Source organism: Leopardus geoffroyi, chromosome B4 (assembly GCF_018350155.1).
Source record: "Leopardus geoffroyi isolate Oge1 chromosome B4, O.geoffroyi_Oge1_pat1.0, whole genome shotgun sequence".
NCBI lineage: Eukaryota > Metazoa > Chordata > Mammalia > Carnivora > Felidae > Leopardus > Leopardus geoffroyi.
In genome coordinates, this window is record NC_059341.1 from 92160170 (window position 1) to 92177954 (window position 17785).

General features: G+C 42.5%; 1 protein-coding gene and 1 long non-coding RNA gene across 13 annotated transcripts in view; both read right to left on the minus strand.

The window, feature by feature from the left end:
* Nucleotides 1-17785, minus strand: part of GRIP1 (glutamate receptor interacting protein 1) — a 691488-nt gene that overhangs the window by 86411 nt on the left and 587292 nt on the right. For 7 of the 12 annotated variants that reach the window (XM_045467228.1, XM_045467223.1, XM_045467232.1 and 4 more), the window contains 4 exons: nt 16737-16906; nt 11096-11251; nt 10267-10422; nt 344-530 (listed from right to left, as the gene is read on the minus strand). In XM_045467228.1, the coding sequence (XP_045323184.1) occupies nt 344-530; nt 10267-10422; nt 11096-11251; nt 16737-16906 (669 nt within the window). The remainder of the gene's footprint in view (nt 1-343; nt 531-10266; nt 10423-11095; nt 11252-16736; nt 16907-17785) is intronic. The other 5 variants (XM_045467229.1, XM_045467231.1, XM_045467227.1 and 2 more) reach the window with 3 other exon arrangements.
* On the minus strand, nt 5909-8450 carry LOC123592200. The gene is made up of 2 exons (XR_006709630.1): nt 6729-8450; nt 5909-6343 (listed from the first exon to the last, which is right to left on the minus strand). It is a non-coding gene; the product is annotated as an uncharacterized LOC123592200 (long non-coding RNA).

Sequence of the window (17785 nt, forward strand, 5' to 3'; positions counted from 1 at the left end):
ATGGCATTGTTTTAATCTGATCTGAACCAATATATAGTAGTGATGAATGTACAGCTCCCCACAGCAGAGGAATTATTATAATAAAGCTGGAATTTCAGAGATATTTTCCTTTTTAATTAATACAGCCTCCAGTCCCTGCCAGACAACAATCTGCTAGATAAAGGCATCCACGCTCGTTTTTCTTCTCAAACCTTATCAAGAACGTAAAATTTTACTGTTGGAACGGAGAGTTCATCACATCCTGCATTTCCTGCATTGAGCCCTGTTCCCTAATTTATTAGCTATTCAAAGATACTGGGCACAAGAAATACACAGAAAAGGATGCTGTCAAGGAGTGTCTTACCTCTCGGCTGGGCTGTCAGCTTCAATATAGGAAATCAGAGGTGGGGAAGAGAGCGTCTCCGTGGCAAACACACTGCCCTGCAGTTGGATCCCAAATCCTGTGACGGGATCGGCTGTCAGCACAACTTCTGTGGTTTCTGTGTGAACGACCTGCCCAGCCAGGCCCACTGTGCTCGAGGCTAAAGACACTGGCGGAACAAACACGAAAAAGAATGACGTTAGGTTGCAGCAAGCACCAGAGATGCCGGCCTTGCTGACACAGATTATGTCTCTGAAAGAAGGAAAAATAAAAAAAAAAAGCTCATTGGTAATGGTGGGATATTTTGGTCTCCTTGAAATAAGTTTAGTCAGAGCTGAACCACATAAAGGAGTCTCCTGATGTCTGTCATATATCAGTCACAACACCAGGGTGGCCCCCATACCAGGGATAGTTGTGGGGGTTGTAGGAAGAGGATGGCCTTGGGACTGGGTATGTCGGTTCTGGTCCTGGCTCTACCAGTAGGCAACCAGCTGTGTGACCTTGGGAGGGGCGGAGGCATTGATTTCTTTTCTATCTATGAAAAAAAAAAAGGGTTGGGCTAACTGGTCTAATGTGTTTTCCACTCTATCCATTTGTGCCTAAGCCTTAAGGTTTTTATAAACAATCTGGTCTGTAGCTTTGAAGAAAGAGTCTGGCTCCTGGAATGGCGAGGACGTGTTGGTTGTCAACCTTAATCTAGCATTGGGTTGGCTTGATGGAGTCGTTTAAACTTTCTATTTCTCCTATCCCCAAATTTTGGCTCTTTAGCCTTTGTTCTTTCCCACTGGATCTCTGGCGGGTCATGAAAAGGCCACTCCACTCCCTGATGCCTTTCTCTCATTGATGCCCACTGGGACCTGCGCCTCCTTTGCTTTCTGTGAGCAAGCTCTCTGTAGGGTCCCATGTGGGACTGTCACTTCCTCCAAAAGTCTGGCCTCCTTACTGCAATTGGCATCTGCTGACACCATGTACCTCAGAAACCCCTCCACGCAGAAGCTATTTTCTTTCATTCTCCCTGCAGGGGACAAGGACAGAGAAAGGGTTAGAACCTTCCGTGCCCCACACATGCAGTGCTTTTTACCTTAAACCACTCCTATTTTGAAGTTCTATATTATGTACTTATTTCTGCTTTGTCTCCTCTTCAAACCCATGATGTTCTACTTTTCCTGTTTCCCCCCATTTCCTCACTGACTTCAGACTTGGCTCTTAATTTGCCCCTTCTAGTCTGTCGTTTTTCCATGTCCTCAGTATCTTTGACATCATGGCAATAATTGAACGCCTGGCTTTGTGCTTCTTTGGGTCTCTCAGTGCTGATTATTAGCAATTCCACCCAACTTCAGCTCTCTATCAGCAGAACCCTGTGCTGGACCCCACCATCCTTCAAACTGGAGAGAGCTCTGGGATCTTCATATCTGAATCCTCTTTGTTGACCACGCAATCTTAATAGCCATCTCCCCCCAGTCCTTCCGACCTCATTTTCCCTCCTTGATGACTTCTACCCCACTCTCTCTCACCTATCTTCCAGTCCAGTGGTTTTCAAACTTGTTAGCAACAGATTCCCCCTGACCCCTCTTCAAATGAAAGCATGTAAGGGATGTCTTTGTATTTCAGATAAAAACAGAGCTACTGAAGATACTGAGGTAGGAATGGGAGACCCTAGAGGAGGCCTTCCCATCCCTCCTGTGGGAATCTGGGGAATCCAGTTTGAAAGCTACCATCTTTATGTATTGCCTTTTACTAGCATCATTTCCTTCCATACTCCCCCTGGATCCCTGGTGACCGCTTCAATGATGCAGCTGCTGGAATCAGAGATGCTGAAAGCTCATGACATTTTCTATAGTCTAATACTCAATATTCTTTGGTAATGCCCACTCCACTCCCCTGCTCTTACTAAGTTGCTGATGGGTGCTAGAGAAAGTCACTACACATTCACACAATTCTCTATGGGGCCCTGGAATTTTCTGTTGTGTAATACTTTGACTCCTTATTTGATTTCTCACGGGATCTGTCTCACACATTTCCACCATTATAAGGATCAAACTTGACTCCTTACTTCATTTCCTACCAGACTGAAAAGATCCAGCCATTTGACAAGAGTTCCTTAAAAGCATTCTTTTCAACTTCGATTTCTCTGTATCATCTATTCTAACTTCCTTCTTTTTCCCAGGAGGATGTATCCTTCTTTCCATTTCAAGGCTACCTCCTCCTTTCTGGTCCTATCCATTTCGGCTCCCTGTGATTTTGTGTCATAAATACGTCTCTCTTGCTTTTTCCAACCTTCCTGCTCACTCCCCTAGCTTTCTGACCTCTCCCTATGGGTTTGTACTGATTCTGGGCCTGCTTAAAACTTGGCCTCTCCTTTCACCCTTTACTGAAACTACTCTCACTGATGACTTCCTGACTGCCAAAATCAATGGCCATCTTCTGCTCTAACTACTCTGCAGCAAGGCTTGGGAACTATCCTTTTCTTTCTGAAATTGCTCTCTTGGTTTCAGTGAAGGTTCGTTCTTAGTTTCTGACTTTTTTCAGCCCCTCCCAGTTCCTTTTTTTAGTCTACACGGCAAACATAGACTTCCCTGTGGTTCTCTTCTAAGCCTTCTCTACTCTCCTTTCCCTCATTTACTTCTACTGCTTCTGTAATATGACCTCTGCATGTATCTTCTCAAATCCACCTCTCCAGTTTCTCTCAAGCTCCAGTGATGAATTTCCTGACGTGGATATCCCATCCACAAGAAGGTCTCACTGACTCCTCGAAACTCAACATTTAAAAAAAATTTTTTTTTTCAACGTTTATTTATATTTGGGACAGAGAGAGACAGAGCATGAACGGGGGAGGGGCAGAGAGAGAGGGAGACACAGAATCGGAAACAGGCTCCAGGCTCTGAGCCATCAGCCCAGAGCCCGACGCGGGGCTCGAACTCACGGACCGCGAGATTGTGACCTGGCTGAAGTCGGACGCTTAACCGACTGCGCCACCCAGGCGCCCCTCGAAACTCAACATTTTAAAAATTGAGTTAGTCATCCTCTCTTTTGCATTCCCCCTACTGTTTCTATGAATGGGACCATCATGCTTATAGGTCCACCAGGCCTGAAATCTCAAAGTAGCCTTTGACTCAGAACATCCCCATTGTCTCAAATTCAATCAAGACAATGGCTAAGTCCTTTCAGGATGACCACTGAAATCTAACTTCTATAAATCCTCTTTTCCCTTCTTCTTGTTAACGCTTCAGTCCAGGCTTTTATTATTTGTATTTCAGATGTTTAGTTTATTTCAAATACGTGAATATGGATGTTTCTGGTCCTTTCATGCCCAACAATTTCTACATATCAACTTGCCAGGTTAACTTCTTCTTCATGATGAGGCCCCCAATGTATCTATTCTCTAAAGTAGGGCCTCATCATTGCTAATAAAGATCACTATATAGACTTAGAACCATGTCCTTGCCTCTTGTCTTATGCGAACAGCCTCCCAATTGCTGCCAGAGTGGCTTATCTAATGGGCAGAGGTCATCCTCCCATTTAGACTCTTTCAACGCCTCCCTATTTTCTATAGAACAACCCCAGTGCTAACAGAGCTCGTGGGAACTTTCATAAATTCATGTCCCCTGCCTATCCAGTCTCCTGCCTATCTGCTGCAGCCCTGCTTACATCCCTCTGTCCCTTTAGCTCTTCCCCTGGGCTTTCAATGTCCCTTTCCCTGCTTTCTCCAGGCAGAGTTAGGTACTCCCCTGTCTACATCTCCACATTTCTAATACATGGTCCTACTTCAGCATTCAGCATCCTTGTTTTTAAAGATTGGAACCCAGATCTTTTCCTCTTTGAAATCCCAATGCCCGGAACATTCAATGAACACTAAATAAAGGAAGAACGAATTGAATTTTGTGATATTATCCACATTTTTCTTTTTGGAACCAACATTTCATGCAGGTTCTGCTGAGTTAAGGAACTAGAAAGTTGTCCCTCAGGACCCCAATTTTTCCACTATGTAGTTCATCCCAACATTGTAGCTGACATGGCAGAGGAAGATGCGGTAGATCATTTGTCTAGAAGGAAGGAAAATCTACTTCTTCTTAAGAAACATCATCATACGGGGCGCCTGGGTGGCACAGTCGGTTAAGCGTCCGACTTCAGCCAGGTCACGATCTCGCGGTCCGTGAGTTCGAGCCCCGCGTCGGGCTCTGGGCTGATGGCTCAGAGCCTGGAGCCTGTTTCCGATTCTGTGTCTCCCTCTCTCTCTGCCCCTCCCCCGTTCATGCTCTGTCTCTCTCTGTCCCCCCCAAAAAAATAAATAAACGTTGAAAAAAAAAAATTAAAAAAAAAAAAAAAAGAAACATCATCATAGTTCTCACAACAAAATTCATATCAATGAGATTAAAGTAGCCTGCAGTAGGGGGTAAAGGTAGCTTCCAACCCTGAGCCTTTTACAGCTGGTGGCCTACAATTCCCAGATCCGACACATGGACTATATTCATTCAGATCACACTTTCTAGTGTGCTTTGTTGATGTCAACTGTACTTTACCTGCTCTCCAGATTACACATTTTGTTCCTGATGGCACAGAACCACCAGGAGTAGTTAGTATGGATCTGGAGAGTTGCATTTCTTTCCAGTCTGTTCTCATAGTAGGCAGGAATATAATATTAGGACATCCCCTACTTGGCAGATTACTTCCATTCTATCTTCTATGACTTCCTACTTCAATAGGAATACTTTCTATGAATTTTTCTATAGGTTCACATTAATATACACAGTTTTTTCATCGGAGATCTCAGTTTGGTATAGATTTTTGGACAACTTAACTGGAGTTAAAAACCACTTTTGAAACTTTAAGTCAGCTAAATGCCATTTCCACTAAGAGAGGATTAAGAAGAAATGGGTCAATCATAATAGGAGGAATTAGGCTAGATACAGTAAAGATCTTCTCGAAGGAGAGACTTGCTGCATTCTTGCAACAGTTAGAGAAGATAGTTCAGAAATGGACTTCTCTAGAAGGTTTTGAAAATAGATCTAAGTGCTCACTGTGGGCATCATTAAATTTGTAAGCGTCATCTGGAGTCAAGTTGAGACAATAGAAATTATTAGGACCTTTAATTTAGGATTAAAATTATGTAGGGGCGCCTGGGTGGCGCAGTCGGTTAAGCGTCCGACTTCAGCCAGGTCACGATCTCGCGGTCCGTGAGTTCGAGCCCCGCGTCGGGCTCTGTGCTGGCAGCTCAGAGCCTGGAGCCTGCTTCCGATTCTGTGTCTCCCTCTCTCTGACCCTCCCCCGTTCATGCTCTATCTCTCTCTGTCCCAAAAATAAATAAACGTTGAAAAAAAAAAAATTTAAAAAAAAAAAAAAAAATTATGTTAAATATTGGTTTTAAATTATAAAAGTTTACAATGTATCTAATAAATGTAGGATTATATTAAATAATCTAGGATTTTATAATTAACTCTGAAAGTCCTTTGATACACTGAAATGTTCTTTGAAACAGTAAAATTTCATTTGGAATTGTACGTACTGATTACTCACACAAATTAAAGTCTTGCAAATTATAACCAGACATGAAAAAGATAAATGGTAGATTTAAAGATGATGAGCCAGAAGAAGAAAAGCAACCAATATTACTCAGAGGAAAAAAAGATGAGCTTGATTATCCTGCTTCATTAATGTGGCCGACCATTCACAAAGGTGAATTATTATGAATTATAATGCCGTAATTTAAAAATTTGTATGATGAATTCTCTCTCTGGTAGTAGAGACTCCTGCAAGGTCCTGGCTCTGAACTGAAGTGCGCCCATTTCTTCTACTCACAGGCGAGGAAGGGAAGGACTAAATCACTGACATGCTGTGAACACTGCTAAATGGTGTGGGCCCCACGGTTGTGTTCACGATCCGCATCTGCTCTGTCCTGCTCCTGTTCACGTTTGGAGGGTTCTGTTCGCAACCCTTCAGGTTTGCAGGAAATGACCCTGTGGTTTTTGTCAATTCTTGTCTTTTCTAGCGTAAGGAAGGGAGGAAAACCAGAAACAACTTGTTAGCTTCTAAAGCTTAAAAATCTGCCTTCTTAGAAGGCTGTGAGGTTAACTGTCAGATAGGAAAAGCATTTAAAAAGTATAGGGAGCAATGGATTGCAAAGGTTTATCCATATATGGTGTTCACCATTATTTGATCCTGTAACTCAAGACCTCTGTGTCACTCAAGTATTTCCCATTACAGTCGGCCTGCTGGGGATCCAGCCCACTGTGTACCGTGTGATCCAGTTCAGGCGCACGGTGTGGGTGTCCAACGGCTCCCTTCTCCAGATGGGGGTCAGCTTGTGGGGCGGGCAGCTCTTAGGCTGTTCCCTGAAGGGCTCCCTGCATGCTCACTTATAAAAGCTCACCATTAGCTGCCTTTGTCCTCCGATCTTTTTTCAGTGGTTGGTGGCGGGGACAAAACTTGTTAGGTTTTTTCATTCTCTTCCTTTCAACTCTTTTCCATGTTGGCCTCCCTAGTAGTACACGGGGATGGCAAAAGAGGCAAAGACTATTCTGGGAATGTCATCTAACTTCTACGCTTGGCTGCAATTCAGGTGGACTGAGAACAGGCAGAGCCTACACTGGCTGTGTGTGCAGAAGCAGGAAGCAGGGGGAAGGAACCGGGTCCACTGCTCAGTCATGCTGCCATCACAGGGGGATGACGGGGTTCTGGAAAGAGCCTTAGCCTCTGAGGCAGAAAAAGGGACAGCCCAGGCTGTGGGGCAAAGATTCCAGAAGATTCCAGAAGAGCTGACAAGAGGGTTCCCTCTGTGACACAGCTCTGCAATCCTTCCAGGGCTTTGTGACACTCCTCCCAGCCTGGTGCTGGGGATACTCATCCTTCTCCCTGTGAAACAAACACGGCACTTTCCTGCTTTAATTCTTGTAACATGTTGTTACAGACTTCCTGTATTCGCCCTCCGGTCAATGATACAGAATCTTTCAATATTTATGAGAAGACTTCAATTCTTTTCTGGCATGTCCTTTTGTACCAGAAACATATGTGAGAATTTTTTCTGTTTTGTAGGCTCTGGCCTCACCTCATCACCACTACATCGAAGAGACTTTTTATTGTATTTGTTGTGACTTTGCCATGATTCATCGTCCATACAAATGGACTGGTTGCCATGGAAACGTAAGTATTAGAAAGGGGACAGCAAACGGTGGCATAAAATAAAGACATAAATAAAGTGGTGGAAATAAACCATGGTATAGTGAGAGCATAATAAAACTTTTATTATCAGTTATTTGGGAAAACCCTTACATCGAATGTGACCATACCAGAAGCAAAGAGAGAGGGAGAGAGAGAGAGAGAGAGAGAGAGAGAGAGAGAGAGAAAAGAGAAACTTAAGAAAAACAAAAGAACAAAAACAGCAATTACTTTTTTCTGGCTTTGGAATGCTATCATTATTTTTGTAGGCCTTTTTGGAGTACGAATCAAAGTTTTGGACCTTGTTGTTTGATCACAATATAAAATGTGTGATCTCCTGAGACACTTTCATAAACATTCTGGTAGGTATACGGTCAGTGGTGCCCTGGTGGCCGATGTCTCCAAAAAACACAAATAGCTTGCAATTTCTGGAGCCACGTATCTGTCTGTTTCTACTATGTTGGAGAATAACTTTCTGATTCAAAAGATAATTTGAGTTGATTATGGGGATCAGTGACAGCATGATCTCAGCTTTGTTTCCTACTGTAAAATTCAAGCTATGTAAATATCAACCCGAGATAGCCAAGCATATTATCACTCATTTGGAGTCACTAATGCCTTTAGTCAACAGAGTGAGTCTTACCTAACACAAACAAATGTGTAGCCATTCAAGCAGAAGTACAAACATTAATGAATTCATTTTAATTGCTCTTCCCTGATGAGGGCTGTTAGGCTGTTGCTGTCGGTAAGGGACGCTGCACCCAAAGGCATTACTTGTAAAAAATTTCATATACAAAAATCCACCACAAGCCCTGATGGCATTGCATGGAAGACCCAGAACCTATGTATTATGCCAAAGTAGTCACTGTGAAAAATGCCTAAAGTTGGGAACAGTGTCAACAGATTTTCACACATGACAATTTAGATTCAAGGCATACTAACTAACACTTAAACTATTCAAATGGCTAACAATTAAATAGTGTTTACCATTTACCAGGTGTTGTTCTAGCATATGTATATAATATATATAGTATTTATTGTATATAGTATATTGTATATGGTATATAATTGAGAAAATTATATATATAACACATACATAAACTATGTGTATAATATGTATATACATATATGTACATGTATTAACACATTATTGTATGTATGTATGTATGTATATATGTATTTTTAAGTTTATTTATTTCTGAAGGAAAGAGACACAGAGTACAAGTGGGGGAAGGGCAAAGAGAGAGGCAGACACAGAATTTGAAGCAGGCTCCAGGCTCTGAGCTGTCAGCACAGAGCCTGACACAGGGCTCGAACCCATGAATCATGAGATCATGACCTGAGCTGAAGTCGGATGCTTAACTGACTGAGCCACCCAGGCGCTCCAATATATATAATTTTAAAATAATATGCATAATATGTACTTAATAATATATATTCTCCTCACAGAGTGTATTTCTTGTCCCATATGTCCCTTTTGGTGGTGTGAATATATATATTCTTTCATATAATCTTCCCAATTACCCAATGAAGTAAGTAATTAATCCCTGTTTTGTAGCTAAGGAGGCTGAGGCATAGAGAACTTAGATGCCTTGCTCAAGGTCCTACAGCAATGATGCTGGGATGAGAGCACAGGCAGCCTGGTTCCCACATCTATGCTTATAACCACTTCACTCTACTGCCTTCAAATGGTTTCTTCCAAGACTGAATAATTTACTTTCGTGTCAACTGAGAAAGATCTGAGACTCCAGAAGCCGTTTATTCTCATTTTACCTAAACTCAACCTTCCTTCTATTTTCCTATTTTTAAATTTACTGTCCTGCACATATACTAAAGATGAAAAAAATCCCCTTATATTTGAAGGGATATGCAAGGCAAAATCATGACTATACCACGGTGTGACCCTATCTTTTGCAGTGGTTTTCTTTGTAAGGAAACCTTCAGCTTCCTGTAACATGAAGAGACCATTTCCCAGGGTGGGTGATGGGTGGTCTCCGTGATGGTGGCATGGTGGGTCCTCTTGTGAAGATGAATCTCTGACAAACAAGCTGAAAAGCCAATAGGTCCAAACATCCCTTCTCCTAACTTCACTTCCAGCCTTGAAGAGTCTGGGTTTTATTTTACTTAGGTAACTTAAGGGTGTTCCTTATTTTATTTTTATGGTAAGTGCGGGAAGAGACCCCATCTTCTTTGAGTTTCTCTATAGGAATCACAACTACAGCCACCAAAGGGGACATATAGGACAGGAAATATTCCCACCTCTCTAGACTATGATTCGATCTGGTTGGAAAGAGAAGTGATTACATGTTGTAATCATATTAAACAGGTGCATGGGGTTCTTTCTTATATTTATTAGGAGGGAGACATAGTTTTCAAAACATTGATTTGGAGTGAGTAAGGAACTGAAAACAAATGTTTCATGTCCAAAGTCACCCAGAATATAAGGAAGGAGTTTTGAAGGGAAAAAAATCACCTCTTTGGTTACCGTATCAGATCCAAAGAGCAAGAAAAGAAATTTCAAACAAAAAGTTGTCGGCAAAGATAGTACAAACTAACTAATTCAGTCTGAAATTGTTCTGGGCAATCAGTATCATGTAGATATTAGATAGCATTTCAGGGACCTCTGGCATAGAGCTGGGAGCCCCTTAGCATCCACCTGATCATTTAGGCACCAGAAAACACTCTTCCCACAGACTCCGACCAGCCTGCCCATCTTCTCCAGCCCATGAGACAACGGTGACTGTTTCACTTACGTGAGCTTTTGAAGTCTTTCTTTTTCAGTCTCCTCCTCATCATGGTCCCGCGAGGGCTAGTGGAGTAGAGGCTTCGAGGTAAAGTCCCCATGTTCAGGGAACTCAGGCTGTATGCACTCATGGAGGTAGGAGAGAAGGGTGAAGACACCAAAGCTGCTGTAAGAGAGTGGAGACTTGGCACAGAGCATTCTCAGGTGGGGTGTGAGCCTGCTACCCTTGCCAGCCAGGGACAACCCCGAGAGACACACACGGCAGCAATGGCTAGTCAGTGCCCCAACCGGGCAGAGACCAGGTCTCAGAAGCCATGGAGACAGCACTGTAGAATCTCAAAGTTACAAGAGCCCACCGCTGCCTGAGGGGCAGCACGATCCTCCTGAGCACAATGCAACCCAGAGGGAGGCTCTATGAATTTTGCTCTAGACACACACAGAGATAAACATGAAACCGCGTTTCTGCATAAACAACAACTCCGTGCATCCAGTACAGACACGCATCGTTCGTAGATCTTTTCTGACGTGAATTTCACAGTGGTTCCAAGCACACAAGGAAGTTCTGAGCACATCGTATTCTATATCATATTTTGGACTGTTAATTTCCGGACCACATATAAAGCATTAGGAACATTTACATCCTTCTCTAATGACAAATGTTTTCTGATTGGGGGGGAGGGCGGGAGGGGAAGAGACTCAGAAAGATGTCAGAAACGATAAGTTGCTATTACAAAAAAAGCACATAGCACCCATGAAGCCAAATATGGTATGAATCAGATGAGGAAGAGGCAGAATATAATTTTCACAAAAGACCAGGAGGAGAAAGTCTGGAACATTACGAGGGCTGTTGGGAGGAGGCGCCTTTGGGGCTGGCAGGGCCGGAGCTCTGCAACGGTCGGGGTGGGACGCATTAGGGTATTGGTAGGTGTGAAGGCTGCAGTGGTCGCTGGCCCAGGAATCCCACGTAAGTTGCCTGTCGCTCCTCTGAATTTTCACTGCCCACATGAGGTGATGATGACAAATAAGAACAAACAAACAAAGAACCAAAAACAAAACAAAACAAAACAAAAGAAAAAGTAACTGAACTGTACAAATAAAAAGTGTAACAAAAAATGAAAGCTGCTTGCAAAGAAAAAGAAAATCTACTGGCTTTGCCCTTTCTCAGTGGTCAGCAGAACAGATGATTAACATCACGAATGGAAGCCTTCCATCTTTCCAAGAATAATGCATGTCGTTCGCCAGCCCATTTTTTCTTCTTTTAAAATGACTATTGAATCAATTTCTAATCTCCCCCTGCGCTTCACAGACCAGATTAAAAACATTTTTTTTTAAACTTAAAAGTCAACGCCATAAAGATCTATGGCACGTGATTAGTAATTAAAGATTTGCACATCTTGGTCAGTTAGTAGCACTTGTTTTGAGAAAAAGAATAGAAGGAACAATAATAAATCATGCTGGCTCATGATTCAAGTGCTTTACCAGTCACATATCACAATTTACTGTTCTGACATTTTAATTACAGTCTGATCCATCACTTGGACTTGATTTTTCTCAAAAAAAAAAAAAAAAACAAACCCACTCTTAATCATCTATCAATATCAGAATCATATCTGTATCCTAACAAGTAAAGGTCTCAATAGATTTTATACTTTTTTGTATCTTTGAAAAAAGATATGTTTACACTTGAAAGAAACAGTTAATTCTCAAAAGATTTCACGTGTTCTTATATTTTCTTAAGATGCCACAACATTTTAGTAAAGCTATTTCAAAATTTTCGTGTCCCCTTTATTGAAAAAAATGTGTGGTGCGTTTCCACTCTAATTTCAATATTATTTAGACTTTTTTCTACCGGGTGTTCTGAAAGATGAGCAAGGTCATGTTCATTACTATGTCCGATCCGAAGTTTTTCACCGAACAAGAGTGAAAAATAACAAATGAACTCGTACTGCCTTTTAGTATCATGATTCTAATGTGAGGTGACTTACATGTGAGTTATTTGACGGTATTTATTCATGCAGAGAATCAAATGCTCCGTAAGTATTTAAAGGAAGCTCATTTAGACAAGGGCTTAAGTTGTACCATCTGTGATGTCAGCATCATTGGCCACTTCACAGCCTTTCTGGGGTAAGGCTACCCGTGGAACCAGAGCCCTAGCAATGAAAGAGCACTGTGGGCTGAGGCAGGCCTGGGTTTCAGTTCTGGCTCCAGCCCTTCCTCTCTATAGGACCGTGGCTAGTTACTCAGCCTCCCTTAGCCTCAGTTTCCCCACATGTCAAATGGAGACCACGAAAGCATCGCCCCCGCAGGACCACCGTGAGAATTATGCCCACGGGTCTCTATGCAAGGTGCTTGCACGGTGCTGGTACACTCGATAAAAACAGATGAACTCTTACGGATAATATTGATTCTGCCTACTTTCGCTCTACTTGCCAACAAATAAAATATCTTTTGAAGGAAATACGTATCTCTCACTCAGCAAATCTCACTCACTGGACACTTAGGTTGAGAGAGTATCACTTGCATAGCCACCATAATTCTACAGCCCTAGGCGGCCCAGCCGGTTCCTTCTGTGCCGCTGCTGTTTCTGGTTTGGGTTCCATCTGCCTCTCCACCATTCTAGTTCCAAGCCATCACCTCTACCTAACCTCTGCAACACCTACAGACTTGGCTCCCCACTTCATCAACTGTATACTTACCTCCCAGTATCTATACGACCTGATAATCCTTTAAATATAGAAGGTGGATCATGTCACTCCCATTTAAGCTACTTCAACGGGGTACAATTACAAAGAGAATCAAATGTGACCCCTACTTATCTCGGCAGGCTTATCCCCTATCACTCTCCCCATCATTGACTGTTTCAGCCACCATTGGTCTTACTGCCGTTCTTAGAACAAGCCAGGCTGCTTTCCTGCCTCAGGGCATTTGCCCTTGCCATTCTTTCTGCCTCGTGTATTCTTCTCCCAGTTGACTGCGTGGTTGCAGTCGGTTGACTCCTTCTTCTCCTTCGGGTCTCAGCTAAGGGGCCACCACCTCCTCAGAGTTGTTCTGACCACCCCCCAGCCCACGCTGAATATGCCCGACTCCATGCTACCCCATTAGTATTTTATGTTCTTCATAGTACTTATTACAGTCTGAAGTGGCTTTATTAACATACTTTAAATATTTGTCTCTCTATACTGAAATTCCACGAGGATGGGAATCTACTTTGTCTCCCTCACTAGATGTCTTGTAGCACCTAGAATAGTGCCTAGTCCATAATGACTGATGAATCAATGAATGCATAAGTGAATAGGAATCAGCCAGAGTGTGCATGTCTACACTACGGCAGCATTTTCCTCGTGATAAAGAGTGTTGCAGGGGAAGTTCATAATGGGTTATCTTTCCCCATCCTCATTCTCTTTTGGGGAGTGTAAGATGACTTTTTACCAAGATGCAATCATTGCTGGGTCTGGCTCATTGACCCCAACAGCCACTCCGATGTCCTTTTTACAAAGTACGGTCTGCGTTTCCAATGAGGGCAGGGTATAGTGAATGGACTTTAGAAATCCACACTCTCTGACCCAGTTCGTTAAGGACTTTGGACATTACCGGGCATATTTAAGGATGGTAGCACCCAGTTAAGTTTGGAAGTCTGATTCAAGAATCCCTGCCTTCAGCCCACCCGCACGACACTGCCTCCTGCGGGCGTTCCGAGATTTGATACAGATACATAAACAAGTTAAAATAGAATACTTTTTACATCTTCCATGATGACATCACTGTTGGAGTCTTAAGAAGTATCTGACGTGGAGGGTCCTTTGGTTTGTTCTCTCTTCTAACTGTACCCTCTTGCCCCGTCTGGGATGTCTGAGGGGCATAGGCAACAGCTGCTTTTGTGGTTGCTCCTGGAACTCAAAAATGGAAGGTCCTCCGGGCCCTGACTCTATTGAGCCTTGTGATTCTGCTCCCATTTTCTCTTTCAAAGTCTCATGAACTTCAATCATGATTATGTCTCCCAAATACCCTCAGTAGGAACAATTTCTAATCTTATTGAGAACTCATTCTTGTAAGCACTTTTAACGCTATTTAAAATTTTTTAAAATATTTATTTATTTTTGAAAAAGAAAGAGAGACAGAGCTTGAGTGGGGGAGGGGCAGAGAGAGAAGGAGACACAGAATCCGAAGCAGGCTCCAGGCTCTGAGCTGTCAGCACAGAGCCTGATGCGTGGCTTGAACCCACGGACCGTGAGATCATGACCTGAGCCGAAGTTGGACGCTTAACTGTCTGAGCCACCCAGGTGCCCCATTAATGCTATTTACCAGCAAAAGGCACAGTTAATCTCTTTTTTTCCTAGCTGATGTGCCCGTTTATTTCTCTGAAAACACTATGGTAGATGCTTTCTTGTGAAACAAAATGTGGGAAATATATTTCCATCTACCATGGGATGAGACATAAGTGTTCAGGGATCAGGCTTCCTGAACAGATAGCCAGAACTCTCTTGTGGAAAAGGGAAAAACTATGTAAAACCACTCTACCACAGAAAAAAACGTAAGTTTGAGAATTATAAACAACATAATTTGGGGGGGCATTCCCCCCTGTTCTTAACTGTGATTTAATTATGTTTAGGAGCTAATACTTTTGCCTTCTTGGAAATGCAAGTCTGATTTTAATGTAAACTGTAGGGAGATGCCTGTAGGCTAGAGAAGAAAGATGATGAGCAACTTTTAGCCAAAGTAGATGATGGGGTCAGAAATGGAAGCTTGAATTATTTAAATTACCAGCCCCGACCCTGCACCCCTCTGAAAAGTCACAATGACAACAGGGCTTCCATATTAAAAAAAAAATAATTTGTTCTTGGTCTTCATGCATTTTAGTATATACATTCATCCTCTCAAATTGTCTTGACAGGTAAAAATATTTAATATTTCACGAGTTGGAAACTATTTGGACTATTTATGATTTATATACAGGGCAAATAAAAAGGGGAAAATGAGGTTGCTGAAGATAATGACATTTTGCAAGGGTCTGCCCCATATTTCTGATTCACCGATAGCAGGATTTACCAAGCCAAATCTCATGCTGAGAAAGTGCTACACAGTGTATATCCTTATACCTCCTGTGCTCCAAATCCAGTGACGGCTTCAGATTAATTTAGAAGAAACTGAGTTTGAGAAATCTCTCCCCTCTGCCCGGGTGTCCCAAGGGGTCTCCTGACCGGAACGGTGTGCATTCCCATGACCTATATCTCCTGGAGCCCCTTCCCACTTCTAGGCAAATGAGGCAGAATTTCTTTTCATAACCTGCCTATACTGCATCACTTCTTGGCTCCATTGTGTAAAATTAAAATCTGATAAAGGTAATGCTGTACTAGAGATTTTCATTAGCTCCAGGGCTGTCTAAGCTCCATTTAATTAAAACAGGTTGCATCCAGCTGACTCATTCAGTATGAAAATTAACCGGTCCCTCTGTTTTTTCTTCAAACTGTGGAAAAGCGCGGTGTCTTTCAGAAGGCGGGAGACACATAATACAAATGATCTCTTCACAAACAAAATTTCAATTCTGGAGAAAATTGTTCTCTTTCTCTAAACATACAAAAAAAAGTGCTCTTCTCCATTAGGGCCCCCTGACAGCACTAGTGAAGCTTCAAGGAATCGATTTCAGGGAATAAAAAAGGGGGGGCACTTGACTTAAGGGAAAGGAGAGAGGAGTTGGAACAAAGAACCCCCTTGAAGAGTCTTTCTTCAATGTGATTTTGGGCTCCAAGTCCTTTCTCTTGTACTGGGTTTTGTTTAAAGATGCTTAGGTGGATGGTGTACAAACACTTAGCAAATGTACCTGTGAGCTTCAGACAGTGAAAATGCAGGTCCCCTCAGCTGACACTTGTTACTGAATAAAAGCAGTCAAATATTCTGACACGCCCAGGAAAGATATTTCATCATAAAGGTCGTTCCTTTATGGAAGGGCTAAGGAAAAAGCTATTCTGGCAAACAGACAAACTGTAGAGAAAGTCAACCTTTCACACAACTGTTTTCTCTCCCCAAATTTGAAGCGTCTGCCATTAATACCCATTTTATAATTATTTTTAAAAGGTGAGAATTTTATAATTTGCCTTCATCATCCTTGAGGTAGAGTGGACATTCACTCTGCGTAACAGGAAGTCAAATTATTCCCCTTCTCTTCACAATCAATTTGCAACAAAGCCTTCTTCTTCTTCTTCTTCTTCTTCTTTTTTTTTTTTTAATATCAAATAGCACCAGCCTGAAAATTCTATTTCAAACAATGTTTCTTTCCTCAATTTTGAGGTTTCAAATAAATTACATTTGGCTCAGGAACAAGGATCTGGGAGACGAAGGAAAGTAAACAAAAGATAACCCGCTGCTCTGAAAGAAATGATAAAGCCAGAATTAGCCGCTGTGTCTTTCTGCTTCTAATTCTGGGAGAGAAGCGATAACTGTAAAAGCAAGATAAAGAGATTTATCCAGATGGATCCTTCTCACCATGCTCAGGTCCCTTCAGGGCCAGGCGGGTCTGATGATGGGGAAGAATCTCCAGCTTGACCTGGTCAGTGGTGTTGGCCAGGAACTGGGTGGCTTCTGCCAATGTACAGTACTCCATGCTGGTTCCGTCGATGGACAGGATGTGATCTCCCACGTGAAGGGCGCCACATCTACGGAAAGGAGAAATACTCAGTGTGATGAGGGCTCTCGTCTTTGGAACATGACTTTCATGTCCTTCGTAGTCTTAACATTTCACGCGGTTTGCATTTACTTCAAAAAGGAAAAGTCTGAGTGTTATAGGAAACACCATCTGTCAAATGTGAAGCACCTTGCGTATGAAGAGGAATGTGGGAGATACAGAAAAACTCAAGGAAATGTTCTTCTCTTGTGCCTCTTAAGAAATCGTATTATTTCAGGGTGGTGGTGCCAGAAGTTGAAGGGAAGTGTGTGGGAGGGAAGAGAAGAACAGGAACATTTTTCCCCTTGACTTTCTTCCGTGATTTTTCCTTGTTGGTTTGTATATCTATAAATATGAGCTGGTCAATGTTCAGGATGTCAAGATGTGACTCATATAACTGGAACAGGATCATTTACAACTAGTTTATGTGTGAATGGGAATAACTCAGGGAGATTCAGCTAATGCTTTTTTCAGAACTCTCTCACACAAGCTGCCAAATCACCAGTTCTTTACCACTGTATTATATTTTGTTATTTTCGAGTTAAACATCGATTAGTACAAAAGCTCTCGGTGGCGATGGAAATTATGCAGGAGTCAAAAGAGCCATAAAGGAGGCCTGCGTGGTGAGTGAAGGGAAAGCGGGGGCTAGAGCTACACCTTGCTGAACTCAAGAGACTGGCTACTGCATGAGTTGAGAAAAGCAAACACAGCAGTCAGCATCCCGACGTACCAGTCAAGTGGACAGCTCCTTAAACTGGTTACCCCCTGCGGAACGGGAAAAAAAACAGAGGGAGAAAATTAAAGCATCCTGCACCATTGAACTGGAGAACACCCCTGGATCAATGGCCGTCACTGTTAAAGGGCTGAATGT